Source organism: Anolis sagrei, chromosome 3 (assembly GCF_037176765.1).
Source record: "Anolis sagrei isolate rAnoSag1 chromosome 3, rAnoSag1.mat, whole genome shotgun sequence".
NCBI lineage: Eukaryota > Metazoa > Chordata > Lepidosauria > Squamata > Dactyloidae > Anolis > Anolis sagrei.
Genome location: NC_090023.1, coordinates 193,022,438 through 193,039,299, shown reverse-complemented (window position 1 = coordinate 193,039,299; position 16,862 = coordinate 193,022,438). Strand labels below are relative to the sequence as shown.

Genomic DNA, 16,862 nt, shown 5'->3' with positions numbered 1-16,862 from the left:
TGCATACTGCAAGTTGCTTCTGGTATGAGATAATTGGCCATCTACAAAGACATTGCCCATGCACAATGGAGGACCTTCTTACAGCAACGTCAGAGACACTCCCAAGTGGTCAGCTTCTGGTCAAAAGAAATTTAGTATAATGCCAAGTTTTTAACTTTGTTTGTGAGATATACATACAAACACACACACATTATAACTGTATTCTCAGTTTGCTTCAGACATGACAAATAAATAAATCCTGCTTGTAAAGCAGCAGATGGACAAAAATAATCGATGTAAGTAAGAAAGGAGTCAGAGTACTTTTGTGAGAGTTTGCTTGTAGTGGAAGAAAGTCTGCTCATTTTGAGCTAAGTGTTGAGGAGGAAGAAAGGGCAAAGCTTCAAGCTCCCCACTTATTCGAATTGGATTGTACTTAAAGTATATCCACTTAAATGGACTTAAGTTAGCGATTTATTTCAATTAATCCATTGTCAGTGTAAATACGCACGGATCTAATAAAATATCGGAATGGAAAGTCTCTTAATTCAGTTGTTGTGGGCCTTCAAGTCATTTCCAACTCATGGGGAGTCTGAGGTGAACTGTCACAGGGCTTTCTGGTACTGAGAGTGTGTGTCTTGCCCAAGGCTATCCTTTGGATTTCCATGGCCAAGCAGGGAATTGAAATTAGTCTCCAGAATCATAGTCCAGAGTTCACACCACATAACCACATTGGCTCTGCCTTCTGATACTGCTGTGGTTCTTTGGAATAAGCTTTCCTTTCTTAGGAAGTTTGCTAGATATTGTTTAAATATAAGTTGAGAGAAGATTGTACTAAGAACACTACCAAAAGATGATACTTTAGTTGTTAGGGTTTGTTGCCTTCCCTAGGATCTGAAAATGCGTACTTTTCAGCTATTTCCCATTGTTACAGTCAGCTGGGCCCTGTTGGGATGCATTGAGAAGTGCCTTCTTACTTTGGCTATTCTTGTATTTGCAGCTTATTTGGTACCTAGTGAAAGTCAAATGATTCAATCAGATGTTTGGTCTGGTTCCCCAAGTCCCTGTAGATTCTGTTTCCTTGAAACTCCCAGATTGAACCAAACTTGAAAGTGCATATCATAAAATGCATACACTGTTTTGTTGGATCTGTTTCAGTGTTGCTGAATAAGGAAATCTTCAGGTTAAGTGCTGACATTGCTGAGCAGGGTATTTGGCCCCAAGCACATCTTACACAGCAAAGGCGTAATTTTTATATTAAAACAAAGGTGGAGGGAGAGAGCATCAAAGATGGTATGATATGATAAGAATCTTGCAGTTGATTTCAATAGAACAAAAAGTTAGTCTAAGCTGCTCTGCTTGGCTTGGGTTCCTTCCCAAACAACTTTCAAATATAATTAACAAGAAATGGCAAAAGAGAAAATGCAAACAACAACAACAACAACAACAACAGTGTTGTTGCCTTTGAAATGGAAGGCTGGTTTGTGAGGGAGATCAAATATTATGTCTCCCCCCCATGTCCTCCAGGAAAAAAAATATAAATGGCAATGAGTGTTGGTATCTAAAATTGTAGTCACAACTTTTATAATTTTATTTCTTTAGTCTGTATTTGGAATTAGAGAAGTAAGACTCCAGTATCATCCCTTGAATAGACGTGCAAAACAACATTGTGGGAGATTTATTTATTTATTTATCGTGTCAGAAGTGAATTGAGGATACAGTTATAATGTATTTAAAAAAAGAACACAAAGTTTAAAACTTGGCTAGATTTCCTTTGACCAGAAGCTGGCCAGTTGGAGTGCCTCTGGTGTCACTGTGAGAAGTTCCTCCATTGTGAAGTTCTTCAGACTGCATTGTAGTAAGTGTTCTGTGGTTTGCTCTTCTCCACACTTGCATATTGTGGACTCCACTTTGTAGCTACATTTCTAAATATTAGCTCTGCATCTCGTGGTTACAGAGCGCAGTCGGTTTAGTGCCTTCCAAGTCGCCCAGCCTTCTGTGTGCCCAGGGGGGAGGTTCTTATCCAGTCTCAGCCACAGATTGAGGTTCTGGGTTTTAGTCTGCCACTTTTGGACTCTTGCTGGCTGAGGTGTTCCTGCGAGTGTGGAGATAGAGTGGATTGACATATTTAACTTACAGTTTCTGCCATGGCTTCATAGGCAAATCTTGGGTTGAAAGTCTTTGTGAGTGTTTTCAAATGAGATACATCTCTCACTTTGTACCCCTGATCCTTTGTCTGTTCTGATTTTGTGAACGAAGCAACCGTGAATAATGCTGAAGGCATTGCATGGGTGTGTGTGTGTCAGGATATGCTTATATATTTAATTGAAACACTGGTCCATTAAGCCCTCTAGTGTATGTTTTGGCAAAGAATGACTCCAATGTTCTCGGGCAGAAAAATATCCTATTCCTAAAACCATACAGTTGCTTTTATTTTATAAGGATTTGTTTTTCCTCTCCTGTTTTTGTCACAGATTTCTAGTGGTGGTTCATTTCTGGGCCCCATGGGCTCCTCAGTGTGTCCAAATGAATACTGTCATGGCAGAACTAGCAAAGGAGCATCCACGAGTTACTTTTGTAAAGGTAAGTTGAATTGAAAGAATTTAATACTTTTCTATTCAAACCTGATTGTTGGATGTATACACATGGAAGAAATTTATAAATATCAGTTTAACTCAAATTGCGCAAACCCTTGAACCTGAGCAATGTGGGTCTTTTCAAACCTTTGCAGTTACAACCTTATCCCCTCTCCTTGGTAATGTTATATGTTAATATGATTTAGTGAAGGTGAAGGTCTTCCATTTAAAACAAAATGAAATAAAAATACTCGTTGGTGACAATAGGTGAAAAAAAGAGTGAATCCGACCTGGAAAATGGATTGTAGAGCTGGTCTGGGTGATGGGGAGAACAGAAAGCACCAAGATATATAGAGGAAATAGGAAACCTCTCCTTTTCCAGCTGTGTGTTTAGATTGCCCTAGAAAATGGACAGGAATGGTTATGAGAGAAATAGTAATTATTGTAGTCTTGAACAGGGGTTTTGTGGAAATAGGGACTCTGAGATAGTATTCCAAATACTGACTTGAAATAATCATCTGCAATTTTGATTGCCAAGCATCTATTAGCATTTTAATAGCTTTCTACATTTCTTTCCTTTTAGTTGGTTGACCTCTCAATTCCAAAGTACTTTCCACTGCCTTTTCAGTATGTTGCGCATTTCTTAATTTGGGTAAATCCTGATCTTTTTATCCAAGGGATTTGAGATTAAGACAGTAATAATGCTCTTTTAAAAGTTCTTTTCTATTTACTCAATTTGATGTAATGACGCTGCTGGTTAGGCAAAGATCTTTTCCTTATTTCTTATTTAAGGTGGTATATTTGGCTGTTAGAGACTGATATATCTTTTGATTTACATAATTATGTGCAGTAGCTGCCTTTATATAACATTTTGGGGGTTAGTATTTGTGTAATAATATTTACATATTTTGCTAACAGAACTATAGTGTGCAAAAAACAGGCAAATGTGCTTAAATGTGCCATGTTATCATTAGTCACTTTCAGTTCCTAGGAGAAGAAAGACAGGATAGAATTGGAGTTGATGATAATGATAACAATAGTATCATCAACCGCTACAATAAAATGCTGTTCATTTTAAATATAGTTTTGAACTCCCTGTAAACAGATAAATAAGCTTGCGTTGAGTGAGCTGTGAAGTATGCTTTGATCTTAGTGAGAATTCTATTGTATTTGAGGTTGGGACTTCACATAAGCATATTATATAATCAGCCCTCCAGCTTTGTGGGAGTTAGAGGCACAGGACCTATATGAACATGAAAAACTGTAAATAAAAATGACTATATTTTTACCTGGAATTTCTGGTTCCTCCATGATTTTATGGTCATTTTCTAGAGGAAGCTGATCCCAAAATTCCATTGAAGAACCTAGAGATTACTGGAGCACCTAGTGGCACAATGGGTTTAACTCTTGTGCCGACAAGACTGCTGACCAAAAGGGTAGTGGTTTAAATCCGGGGAGCAGGGTGAGCTCCCATCTGTGTGCTCCAGCTTCTCATGCAGGGACATGAGAGAAGCTTCCCATAGGATGGTAAAACATCCGGGCGTCCCGTGGGCAAGGTCCTTGCAGATGGCTAATTTTCTCAAACCAGGAGTGGCTTGCAGTTTCTCAAGTCGCTTCTGACCCATACATACACAAACCTAGAGAAAATCAACTGTCTAGATCAGGGGTCCTCAAACTAAGGCCCGGGGCCCGAATGTGGCCCTCCAAGGTAATTTACCCGGCCCTCGCCCAGGGTCAACCTATTTATTTATTTATTTATTTACGGCGCTTATATGCCGCCCTTCTCACCCCGAAGGGGACTCAGAGCGGCTTACAATATATATTTTCATACAATACATATATTATATTATTAGCAAAGTACAATATCAGTATATATTACTATATTGCACTATACCATTATATTGTAATATTATTAGTAATATTACATGTAATTAAATATATATTTATAATTATAATATTGAATTATTATTATTATTATAACCTAAGTCTGAAACTACTTGAAAACACACAACAACAACAACAACAACAACAAGCTTATCTCATCAGCCAAAAGCAGCCCCACACTTCCCACTGAAATACTAATAAGTTTATATTTGTTAAAATTGTTCTTCATTTTAATTAGTGTATTGTTTTAAAGTTTTTTTGCACTATAAATAAGGTATGTGTAGTGTGAATAGGAATTCATTCATGATTTTTCCAATTATAATCTGGCCCTCCAACAATTTTGGGGACTATGACCTGGCCCTCTGTTTAAATAGTTTGAGGACCCCTGGTCTAGATATAAGATTTTAATTAAATTCGTAAATAATCAAATCCACAAATGTTAAACTCGCAAATGTAATGGGCTGACTATAGTTCTTGACATGCCAGTGGAAATCTCAGTGTCCTCAATTAACAACCAAATGTATGGGAATATCCCACTTATCTGATGGCAGAAGGACTGGGGTGCAGTCAGAAAGTAGGTTGAAAATGATATTGCATCTTAAACATGCATTTAGGAAAACAAACATAACATAATTTTGAATGTATTAGAAAACTAAAAGAACTGTTGCACAGATTCAAAAGTGATCTATGGAAATTGCATTGGGGTTTTTTTTTTTGGCTCAGTAGGTTATTTTTACTGTGATAGCAATATTTTAGTGGCGAAAAGCAGTACATTTATTGGAACATTTTTTATATTCTTTGTTTATGTAGAAACCTGAGAAGCTTCTTAGACATTTGTTCATTTAGTTGGAATTCTCAATTTTAACTGAAAATGTTTTTCTAGACAGGATTTCTTGCCTTTTACTTGCCTCGAAATCATTGGTATTCCTTGGTGGCCTTTCATCTAAGAATATCTGTAACTGAGTGCAGTGTTTTAGTCAAACAGTTTTGGTCTTGATGGATGGTATACAGCAGAGTTAATTTTATAATACTACTGTTACTTGTAGTTGAGTAATATGACATTGGGTTACTATCAATAACTGTTAGCTACAGTGGTAAAGTTGTATTATCCTGTGAGTCTATAACTGTATTGCCTGAAGTCAAATTAATTATAAAATCCATCTGTTTGCATACTAATGGCAGCGATTAACAGAAAATTGATGGGGTTTTTGAATGAATTATGATGAGGATAGAAAAAACATGATCCTGCAGCATCAGTTATGCTAAAATGAATGATAACTTGGAAGGAGAAAAAGATTGCTGATTGGCCTCATTTGCCTTATAGATATTGCTGGATAGCATCACACAGTCTTCTGTGCCATCTTGCAGTGGTCTGGTTTTCTTTACAAGCTGTTCTTGTAGTGAGAGGAATTACCATTTAAAAATACATTAAACAGTATTAATAATACATAGATATGCAAAACACTTAATCATGCCACAATCCATCTTTAAATGGGGCAAATGAGATGCTGAAGAAAGCCTGCCAGAATGCAAAATAATAAGTACCTAGCTAAAAGTTTGCCATTTTGTCACAGAGAATTTTCAAATACTGATCCCTGAATGCATACTAAAGTGCCTGAATTATATGTTAGGAAAGGACTTCATGAGATCCTTTAAATTTTGTATTTGGCAACTCTATGGTTTTCTATGTATTGTTGTACTGCAGTCACAGCAGCCTGATCCACTACCCTTAATAATAGAGATTGATGGAAGTTGCTATTCAGCAGTACCTGGAGGGCCACACTAATCCCTTTCCTTGTTTTAATCCTTAGGTTAGCTTTCCTGATGGTGTTAAGGTTTGTTGAAGCTGGATCTAGTGAATTCATAAATATAGAAACTGGTAGGGGTCAAGCAAAACAGAGCAAGAAATTCTTGAGTGTATAAATGTACATATTTTTATTTAAAGTTTTAAAGTACATTAAAAGTTATCCATAGTAAATGAGAAGAAACGAAAGGAAGGAAAAAAGAATACAGTAACAACAAAATGAAGAAAACTTACAGTGATTTCTGGCTTACTTTACAGCGATTATTGGTCTTAAAATATGAAAACTAACTTCTTCAGCTAATTGAAACATATACTTCTTCCTCAAATTCATATTTTGTTGTTTGCTGTTGTGTGCCTTCAAGATTGTTACTGACTCATGACGACCCAAAGGCAAACCTATCACTGAGTATCCTTGGCACGATTTGTTAAAAATGGTTTGCCATTGCTTTCCCCTAAGGCTGAGAAAATGTGACTAGAACTAGGTCACCCAGTGGATTTTGTGGTCAAGTGGGGAGTTGTAATCCAATGCTGAAACCACTGTGCAGCACTAGCTCTCGATTCAAACCTACTAATTAACAAAATCTAAGTTAGCCTTGGACTCTGGACCACAGGAAAATCAAACCAGTCCATATTCCAGGAAATAATCCCTGACTGCTCACTGAAGGGAAGGATATTAGAGAGAAAGATGAAATGCTTTGGCCGCATAATGAGAAGACAGGAAAGCTTGGAGAAGATGATGAGGTTGGGGAAAAAGGAAGGAAAAAGGAAGAGGAGCCGACCAAGGGCAAGATGGATGGATGGTATCCTTGAAGTGACTAGCTTGACCTTGAGGGAGCTGGATGCAGGCTGGTCTATGCAGGCTGGTCCATGAGGTCATAAAGTTGGAAGCACCTGAATGAATAAACAACAAGAAGTTAGCATATAATTTTCTTTTGTCTGCAAAAATACAACCAAGAGTTTGCAATCTTTTTAAAATGTCAACAATAATTGTTCTCCTGTCAAAGAGGTTAATATGTCCATTCCACTTAAATCATTCCGTTTTAATATCTAATCCAGTTTTTTTTTTTGGTATTAGTTTACTCTTCCATTTTGTACATATAATATTCATAATGCTCTGGTCATATACCATAATTATCCATATTTCCTTTCTATCCATCAGTCTCAATAGAAATGCCTGCACATGTTGTTCGCATTTCCAACATAAAATTTAAAACAACTTTATACATTCTGGACAATTTTTCTGGAGTTATATACCATTCATTGTATAAAATATCTCTTAAAGATAACACAAAGTACCTTTCAACCCCTTTGACATCTTCCCCTACTTTTTTTTATCTGCATGTTATATCCAAAATTAAGAGCCTGTTTAATCATGAAATTACTAACTGGTTTCATATCAAAAAGGGGTAACAATTAAATATGCCACATTTTAGCATTATCTGCGTTTTGCTGGGCCAAATATAGTTTATATCTGAAGAAATGTTAGGTATTAAAGCTTTTTAAAAAACACTTATAAACTTAAAAAAGAGTGCTTTTATAAACACTTATAAACTGGACTTGTTTTTTTCAATTATTCTGGGGATATGATTGTTTCTAACACCATTGTGATGACATCTTCTGAATATTCTGTTGGTGATATCACCAATGTTTGCATAATATTTTCTGTATTGATATTATACTGTATATTGAGTGTCAAGAGAAAGTTGCCAATGCGATATATTTCTGCTAAAACCTTTTCCACTTTAGTATCTTGTAGTTTTTGTTATTATGTGTGTGCATCCCTATATTTAATGTTCAAACAGTACATTTTACTTTTTACCACTTGAAAACCAAAATGTTTATCTGGTTGACTCAGTTCAATTTAAAACATCTCTTCTGGATGTTGACAACTCAAAAGAAGTTAATTCTAAACCATAGCTATACAAGCAAATATGATTTACATTAACACAGTTATCTCTACTGGTATGCCTATGCTTTAGAATTCACAACATTTTTGGGAGTTGTATACCTATTTGGGAGCACCCGCCAAATTTATCCAGGGCTTCAACATTCATGTTGCTCACCAAAACATGGAGTATTCTCTGCAGCAAGATCAACACACATATACATACAGTAGCTACAGAAATTAAGTAATCCCAGAATCGATATGTTAAAACATCAGGCTACTTCCCCCAACCTCTACCAAGTATTCAGACTTGTTATTGCTCATGTACACGTATGAAGGCATATTTCAGGTCTCCCTTTTGTGTTATTTTAAATGAAACATATTCACATTTTTGTATTTTCATATTTGATGGCTTGTTTGTGTTTGTGGATCAGTTATATACTACCAGTCCTGTAGGAGTTAAAAACTAAAATTTCACAGGCATCAATAGTTTATTGAAGAAATACTCCTTTTTTGCTTCATAATTTGCAGAAGGCTGCAAATGTCAGTCATGATGTACTGCCTCTTGAAATTAGTCAATAGAGCAAACAGCAAGAATTGCTGTGGGCAGAAAATAAGCACTGTAATCATGACATAACTGGGGTCAGTGATTTATGGATTTCAATATAGTAGTAGCTGCATATGATTGAAAATTTACTAGGTCACTAGTGCACCAAGAATTTTATTCACAGCCTCCAGGCATCTTTTGAAATGTGCAACAAAATAAAAACCTCTGAACCTGTTTTGACACTGCAGGCTCAGTGGATGACAGGCCTGCCCTGTGAGTTTCATTTAAATGCAAATGTGTCACAAACTTTTGCACTGAAATCCTTTTTAAACATTTAACATAACTAAAAGAACACTGTAGACAGGATCACTGAGCATATTCCAAACCATGAAAATAAAACCATATTTCATGAACTGCTCTGTGTTTGTGTTTTTAAAGCTGGAAGCTGAGGCAGTTCCAGAAGTATCTGAAAAATATGAAATTACTTCTGTTCCAACATTCTTGTTTTTTAAGGTAAGGTATTTTAATTAGATTTGTTGCATGGATGTTTGCAAGGATAAATTCAATTGTCTCATTACTGGTGAAATAGTTGTTTTTTTTAATAATATTAGGTGAACATAAAACTACAGTATAACTTATCTAGGACAGATAGAGAAATGTATTCGTAATATCAGATTGTTCTTAAACTGAATTTGATCAGTTCACAATTGAATAGCAAGTTTGTATGAAAATGTGAATTCTATTTCTTGTGCTGGTCTATGACTGAAATAAATGATTTGATTTGATTTGACAATTGAATAGTGACATGGAAATTATTATAGATTGGCTCATAAGTTTTTTGTGGTGATTTGTCTGAAATAACATCTGCAGGTCTGCATTTTATAGCAAATTTTAACATTCAATTATTACACCATTCTACTTGCTGTGTGTGTATTGTCTTCTCTTTTGCTCATCCAATTGAAACAGTTGAAACATTAAGTTGATTTTTCCTGTGGTTGCTATTCCTACAATATCATGCTTGTATGTGGTGAAGAGATGTTCCAGGTTCTGGTGCGTATTCTTGTGGAGTTCATAATGTTTACCTAGATTACTTCTCTCTGTTGGCAGAATTCTCAAAAAATTGACCAATTAGATGGTGCTCATGCACCAGAACTGACCAAAAAAGTCCAGCGCCATGCATCTAACGTTACTGTCCCAGCTAGTGCCAATGACACTTCTAAAGAGGACCTCAATGCCCGACTAAAGAAGTTGATCAATGCTGCACCTTGCATGCTGTTTATGAAGGGAACACCTCAGGAACCACGTTGTGGTAAGACTTGTTTTGGATTACTGTTTAATGCAGCAAAAAATAAAGGCCCCAGGAGAAATTTTATATCTTATGTTTTGAGTTTTAAGTTTTGATCCTTCAGTTGGCCCAAATGGAGCCTTGTCTTAGGCTCCAATGTATAAATAGATGCCTTTGAAAATTAATGCCTTCCGACCTCAGATATTGTTGAATTTTCAGTCCCAAAACTCACAGCTAGCATGAGGCGACTCTGCCCAAAAATGTCCAGCTGTTCATACTGATAGGTGGAAAAAAGAAAACTCAGCCTATCTCAGGATGCTTTCCTTCCATTGTTTTTCAACCTTCCAGGTGTTGTATGCTTCTCAAGGGGAATACAGTGCCATGTAGTTTGCTGCTGAGCTAGAATAACGGAATTGTTGTAGAGTGAATCCAATAAGAAACAATGGCTAAGGATATATTTTGGCTTCTGGCAGAACTATCAGTTCATTAGCATATATAAGGGTTTACAGAACCCTTATATAGCATTTCATATTGGCTTCTAGTTACCATCCATTGGTAACAAACAAACAATGGCTTTCCATCAGTGAACTTAGTAAGTTGATAATTTCATTAGAGGATACAGGATAACCAAGGTGACCCAAAAGCTTGGAATGGGTGAATTAGTTAAGTGCCTTTACTTTCATTTTTTTCTTTTTCTTTTTGGAAATCTTTGTAATTAATTGGCTACATCATGATTTGTCTTAAGTGAATGCACTATGCTGAGTGAATGCTCTGAAGGTGTGCACATGAATCAGGTTCATTGTACAAGCTCGGTTGAGTAAGCAAGATAAGAGAGGTCATGTGTTGGAATGAAAACTGCTGGGGGATCTCTGGGAACTATATATCCAGCTGTCACTGTGCTAGCATCATACTAGGATTTTCACGTTGGTGAAGTCAGCACAAGGATGACATCTAGTCTACTTTTTTGTTGCACAAGCAGCCGTAAAGTCATTGTGTAACTGCTTTGTGTAGCTGCTTGCTTGAAGTGCAGCCCTGCACAACTCCACAGTCAGTGATTCTCACTCTGCTGGCATTAAGTTGCTCATTGCCTGGGTGATTTACTGTAGATGTGCATTGCTTTATTGCACATACTGTTGTCTAACACAGAATTACTAAAAAGGTTGCCAATTGTCAATTAAGGCTGTTATTCTTGGACTTAATATAGCTTCTGAGTCACAGTTTTGCACCAGGTTCCTTCTAGAACAGTGGTTCTCAACCTATTAGTCTCCAGATGTTTTGGCCTTCAGCTCTCAGAAATCCTAACAGCCAGTAAACTGATTGGGATTTCTGGGAGTTGTAGACCAAAATACCCAGGGACCCACAGGTTGAGAACCAGGGTTCTAGAAGCTGGGTTCTAGGGGGAGACATTAGATCCTGCAAACCTAAGGCCCGTCGCAAACTAGGTTTCTGCTGGAGAAAACCTTGCTAGCAAGTCCCTGACGTCATGAGCCTGCGCCTCTCTCCCCGCCCCTTTCTCCGCCCCTTTCTCTTTGCGAGCGTGGTTTTTCCTTTGCTAGGGCAGCATTGCCCGCATTTTCTCTCAGTTGAATTCTGCCAACTGAGAGAAAATGCGGGCAATGCTGCCCTAGCACAGGAAAAACCATGCTCGCAAAGAGAAAGGGGCGGAGAAAGGGGCGGGGCGAGAGGCGGAGTCTCGTGACGTCAGGGACATGCTAGCAATTTTCCTCCCGCAGGAACAGAGTTTGCGACGGGTCTAACAGTTGCCCTTTTTAATAGTGGAAGGAACTGTGTAGTGATGTCTTCCACATATGACTCTCCAGAGCAGAAATTAATAAGTTGATGGGGAAGGATCGTGTCTCCATTGAGGCAGTGCAGTTTTCTATTTCAGTTGTCTTTTAAGGGCAATTGCTAGTCATAATAGGTGAGTGGCAAGATACACAGCTAGTGTGGTCTTCATGTCACTGATGTAGATGGATCATAATGAATACAGAGAATAGTAAGGTTGCAGTATATGTTACTGCCCGGCCATCATATCCGTTGCTGCAAATAATGCTTGGCTCATTGAAAATGAACCACAGAAATAAATAACTGTCGGATGATTTTTATGTGGCTATGGGTTCATCAGGCACACATATTTTCTATTGTTCTGCATCACCTCAGATTCCATAGATAGAAATAGCAAAACTCCCAGTTGTTTGGTCCTTATTTTTCACAGGCTACTGAATGGGCCTCTTGAAAGGTGGTACTCAAGGCAGCTTGCCACCTTAGAGGGTTAACTGGGTCCTTGGGGCAACTTGAAGCCCTGCAGATTTGAATAGCATCCCTCCCTGGCCGGGACTGATAGGACTTGCAGCCCAGTTGTGTTGTGAGACCTGACATTGCCCATCTTGTTTTGGGGAAGGAAGTGGCCCTTACCATCAGTGGCCTTCACTATCCTCTTTCTCTTAGGCCTTCTAGCAGAGCTGAGTCTGCTTGGCATATCTGTGTTGCAAATCAGCTTTGCGCCCAGAGAGGTCAGCTGGGAGTTTCTGCTCAGTGCTGCTTGTGCAGAAGAAGTTCCTGATGGACGGTATCCAGGCTAATTTTCATACTAATAATAGCAGATTGTCAATTGTAACAGAGTGTAATTGGATCTTGGTATGGAATCAGAAACCCTTGTTATGTCCCATATTCCGCCACTTCCTATGGAAAGCCAATTCATAATAATGTTAAATGAGGTCTATCCCCTAGGCTCCGTGTTCGCAGGCTTGTTGCTTGCTTACATCATTAGTATTATAATTGTACTTAGCTTTCTCTCACTGTGCAGCTAGCATCCACATTACTCTTAGCAGGGCCTCTATGTTCTCATATGTGCACTTCAGTGGTGCTTTCATTAGCTTTTGTATTGCTCAGATGGTATTTGTTCAAAAAGTCAGCCTAAATCTTTTTGTTATGGGAATAAAGCAGTGTTGGCACTTTATCCCTAAGCATAACATTTCCCGTTTGCTGCTTTAACCCTTAAAAATGAAACACCACCAATCAATCTTTTTCGTCTGCATGTAGTTGCCCACAGCTAAAATAAAGTGTGTATGCTCTTGTTCTCTCTCTCGCAGCCTCTTACAGTAGAAATGAGTTAATATATTGGCAGCAGAATAACCATCAGCAATCAGCCCGTAGCTGTTTACTAATGAACTCCCAGATGAATGGGAGGAGGAGGGAAAAAAATCCAGGATTCTTGTTTCACTCGAGGCTGTACAAGAACTTAATGCTTCAGTTGTGGGAAGAAAAGCAACTTGGATGCCATATAAATAAATGCTATTTGCTCGTGGTTCAAAATGCAGATCATGGAGACCTCAAGCTACAGTACAAATCAAAAGTAATGGGTGAATTTGCCAGACAGAAATCATGTAACACTTTTCTTTTGTGTGTACACTTGTTAAACTTTTAAAATCTGTCACCATGAATCACTTTTGTCGAACCTTTTGAAGATGGGCTGAGATTCCTCCAATATTCTCAGATGTGTGTGTGTTTTCATGCACATTAAGCACTCTCCTTCTCCTTCTCCCCTTATGAAAGGCTTCTATACTTTTTTTTAATTTTGAAGAATCATAGAATCATAGAATCAAAGAGTTGGAAGAGACCTCATGGGCCATCCAGTCCAACCCCCTGCCAAGAAGCAGGAATATTGCATTCAAATCACCCCTGACAGATGGCCATCCAGCCTCTGTTTAAAAGCTTCCAAGGAAGGAGCCTCCACCACACTCCGGGGCAGAGAGTTCCACTGCTGAACTGCTCTCACAGTCAGGAAGTTCTTCCTAATGTTCAGATGGAATCTCCTTTCTTGTAGTTTGAAGCCATTGTTCCGTGTCCTAGTCTCCAAGGAAGCAGAAAACAAGCTTGCTCCCTCCTCCCTGTGGCTTCCTCTCACATATTTATACATGGCTATCATATCTCCTCTCAGCCTTCTCTTCTTCAGGCTAAACATGCCCAGTTCCCTAAGCCGCTCCTCATAGGGCTTGTTCTCCAGACCCTTGATCATTTTAGTCGCCCTCCTCTGGACACTTTCCAGCTTGTCAATATCTCTCTTGAATTGTGGTGCCCAGAATTGGACACAATATTCCAGATGTGGTCTAACCAAAGCAGAATAGAGGGGTAGCATTACTTCCTTAGATCTAGACACTATGCTCCTATTGATGCAGGCCAAAATCCCATTGGCTTTTTTTGCCGCCACATCACATTGTTGGCTCATGTTTAACTTGTTGTCCACGAGGACTCCAAGATCTTTTTCACACGTACTGCTCTCGAGCCAGGCGTCTCCCATTCTGTATCTTTGCATCTCATTTTTTCTGCCAAAGTGGAGTATCTTGCATTTGTCACTGTTGAACTTCATTTTGTTAGTTTTGGCCCATCTCTCTAATCTGTCAAGATCGTTTTGAATTCTGCTCCTGTCCTCTGGACTATTGGCTATCCCTCCCAATTTGGTGTCGTCTGCAAACTTGATGATCATGCCTTCTAGCCCTTCATCTAAGTCATTAATAAAGATGTTGAACAGGACCGGGCCCAGGACGGAACCCTGCGGCACTCCGCTCGTCACTTCTTTCCAAGATGAAGAGGAAGCATTAGTGAGCACTCTCTGTGTTCGTCCACTTAACCAATTACAGATCCAGAGAGAATTGTGAGATTGTAGAACAGTGGCAGGCTGTAGGGGTGAGTTAGAAGGGTCCCACAGCCCACTGCCAGGCCACATTGGTGTGCCAGACAGTATGTCATATTATTTCTGGTTTTATTTTCTATCCAAAGCTAGCCATTTTGGGTTTATGTGTTGTGCATTAGGGGGCAAAAGCTGCCAGGCTGCCATAGGCATTGTTGTTAACTAGGCACAGTAGTTGATGGTGCATGTAGTCCTCGAGATACATTTCCCCTTCCTTTGTGGTAGAGAACAATGTGTTGCTATTTAAACTCATATTGCACTGACATGCTTGCATTATTTTAATTTAGATAATATCTTAAATTTGCACAGTTGTCCTGTATGATCAGCCTAATTATAATATGTTTTTATCTTCCCTACCCAATCCCACCTCCTTCTAGGCTTCAGCAGACAAATTATAGAAATTCTTAACAAACACAATGTTGTATTTAGCAGCTTTGATATATTTTCTGATGAAGAAGTACGTCAAGGATTGAAAACATACTCCAATTGGCCCACCTATCCACAGTTATATGTTGCCGGAGAACTTATAGGTGGCTTGGATATTGTCAAGGTGAGAGAAAAGATTTGTGTGCTTTTAATTTATATGTATATACACACAGACACGCACAAGCTTGAGGTACCCAGCATTGTCCGGATTTTTTGAAAATGTTGATTTGTAATTATACAAAATGCATAGGGTTGTGGGTGAACAACAACTCCCCTCATGTCAGGTTAACCACGAGAAGGTCCATCAGTACTTTAAAGTTTGTTATGTTGGGCAAGTTTGTTCTAGATGCATAATTGGTGTGCTCTCTGATAGTAGGATAAACTACAACTCCCACTATGGTGAGCCAGTCTCCCTTCAGTAGATTGAGTTAGTCATGGGGGTTCTGTGTGCCAAGTTTGGTCCAGATCAATCAGTGCTTGGGTTTGCAGTGCTCTCTGGATGTAGGTGAACTACAGCTCCCCCAAATCAAGGCGAATTTTCCCCAAAGACCTCTAGTATTATTTTCTGGTCATGGTGGCTCAGGTGTGTCAAGTTTTGTCCAATTCCATCCATGGTGGAGTTTAGAGTACTCACTAATGGCAGGTGAACTATAAATCCCAGTACCTACAACTCCAAAATGTCCAGGCCAATTCCCCTCAAAATCCACCAGTATTCAAATATGGGCATATCGGGTATGCATGCTGAGTTTGATTCAAATCCATCATTGTTTGGATTCATAGTGCACTCTGGATATAGGTGAACTACAACTCCTCTAAATCCCTCCCAATCCCTCCATTTTTTTCTTGGCCATGTGGGTTCTGTGTGCTAAGTTAGTTCCAGGTCCATTGTTGGTGGAGTTCAGAATGCTCTCAGATTGCAGGTAAACTATACATCCCAGTACCTACAACTCCTATACATCATGGTGAATTCTCCCCAAACCTCTCTGTATGTTCAGTTGCAGATCAATTCCTCTGTTTGCTGTGTGCAATAGAAAAGAATAGGAAAGGGGTAAGGGAGAGGCAGTGGGAGGGGTCCTACAAATTACTCACAGACCAATTGTGAGAGTAAGAAACTTGGAGATGTCTGTGGTAGAGGAAACACATAAAATGTAGGATGAAACTGTTTCCTATGAAAGCCTTCACTTAGGTGGTGGCAGTATAGTATTTTGGGGAGGACATTGGCAGGGCTCTTGGGCATGTTCATGGCGCTCACTATAACCTGCAATGTCATTGGAGGGAGGGCCAATGGTGTCTTCTGCATCGTGGGAACTATAGCTGTTTGTGGAGACAGGAGCTTGTCCGTGTAACTGAATATCCTAGCCACACACACACACATATATATATTCACTTTTATTATTGTGTGTGTGTATATATATATATATATGAATGATACTTTCCTAATGAATACAAAATGATTATATTTCCAGGAGCTTGAGGCTTCTGGAGAACTGAATACAGTCTGCCCCAAGGCACACAAATTAGAGGACAGGTATGGTGCATCGTGTTTTTATTTGTCTAGCACAGAGTGAAAAATTGTATCTTGTTCCTTACTGAATTATATATTTTGTTTCAATATTAAAAACGTTTGCTCTTTGGTTTTATATATTGCTAAAAAGTATTTTTGACTTACGTTTTGTTATAAACTCTCTTATCCATATTTTCTCTTTTTCTGCTGTAGGCTTAAAGACCTGATAAACAAAGCCTCTGTGATGTTATTTATGAAAGGAAATAAACAGGTAAGAGTCTTGGA

At 38.6% G+C, this 16,862-nt stretch overlaps 1 protein-coding gene across 1 annotated transcript in view; it reads left to right on the top strand.

Moving 5' to 3' along the window:
* Positions 1 to 16,862, top strand: part of GLRX3 (glutaredoxin 3) — a 32,463-nt gene that overhangs the window by 4,434 nt on the left and 11,167 nt on the right. Inside the window, exons 2-7 of the mRNA XM_060768649.2 lie at positions 2,451 to 2,559; positions 9,111 to 9,185; positions 9,780 to 9,981; positions 15,025 to 15,197; positions 16,540 to 16,601; positions 16,791 to 16,848. Of these exons, the coding sequence (XP_060624632.2) occupies positions 2,451 to 2,559; positions 9,111 to 9,185; positions 9,780 to 9,981; positions 15,025 to 15,197; positions 16,540 to 16,601; positions 16,791 to 16,848 (679 nt within the window). The remainder of the gene's footprint in view (positions 1 to 2,450; positions 2,560 to 9,110; positions 9,186 to 9,779; positions 9,982 to 15,024; positions 15,198 to 16,539; positions 16,602 to 16,790; positions 16,849 to 16,862) is intronic.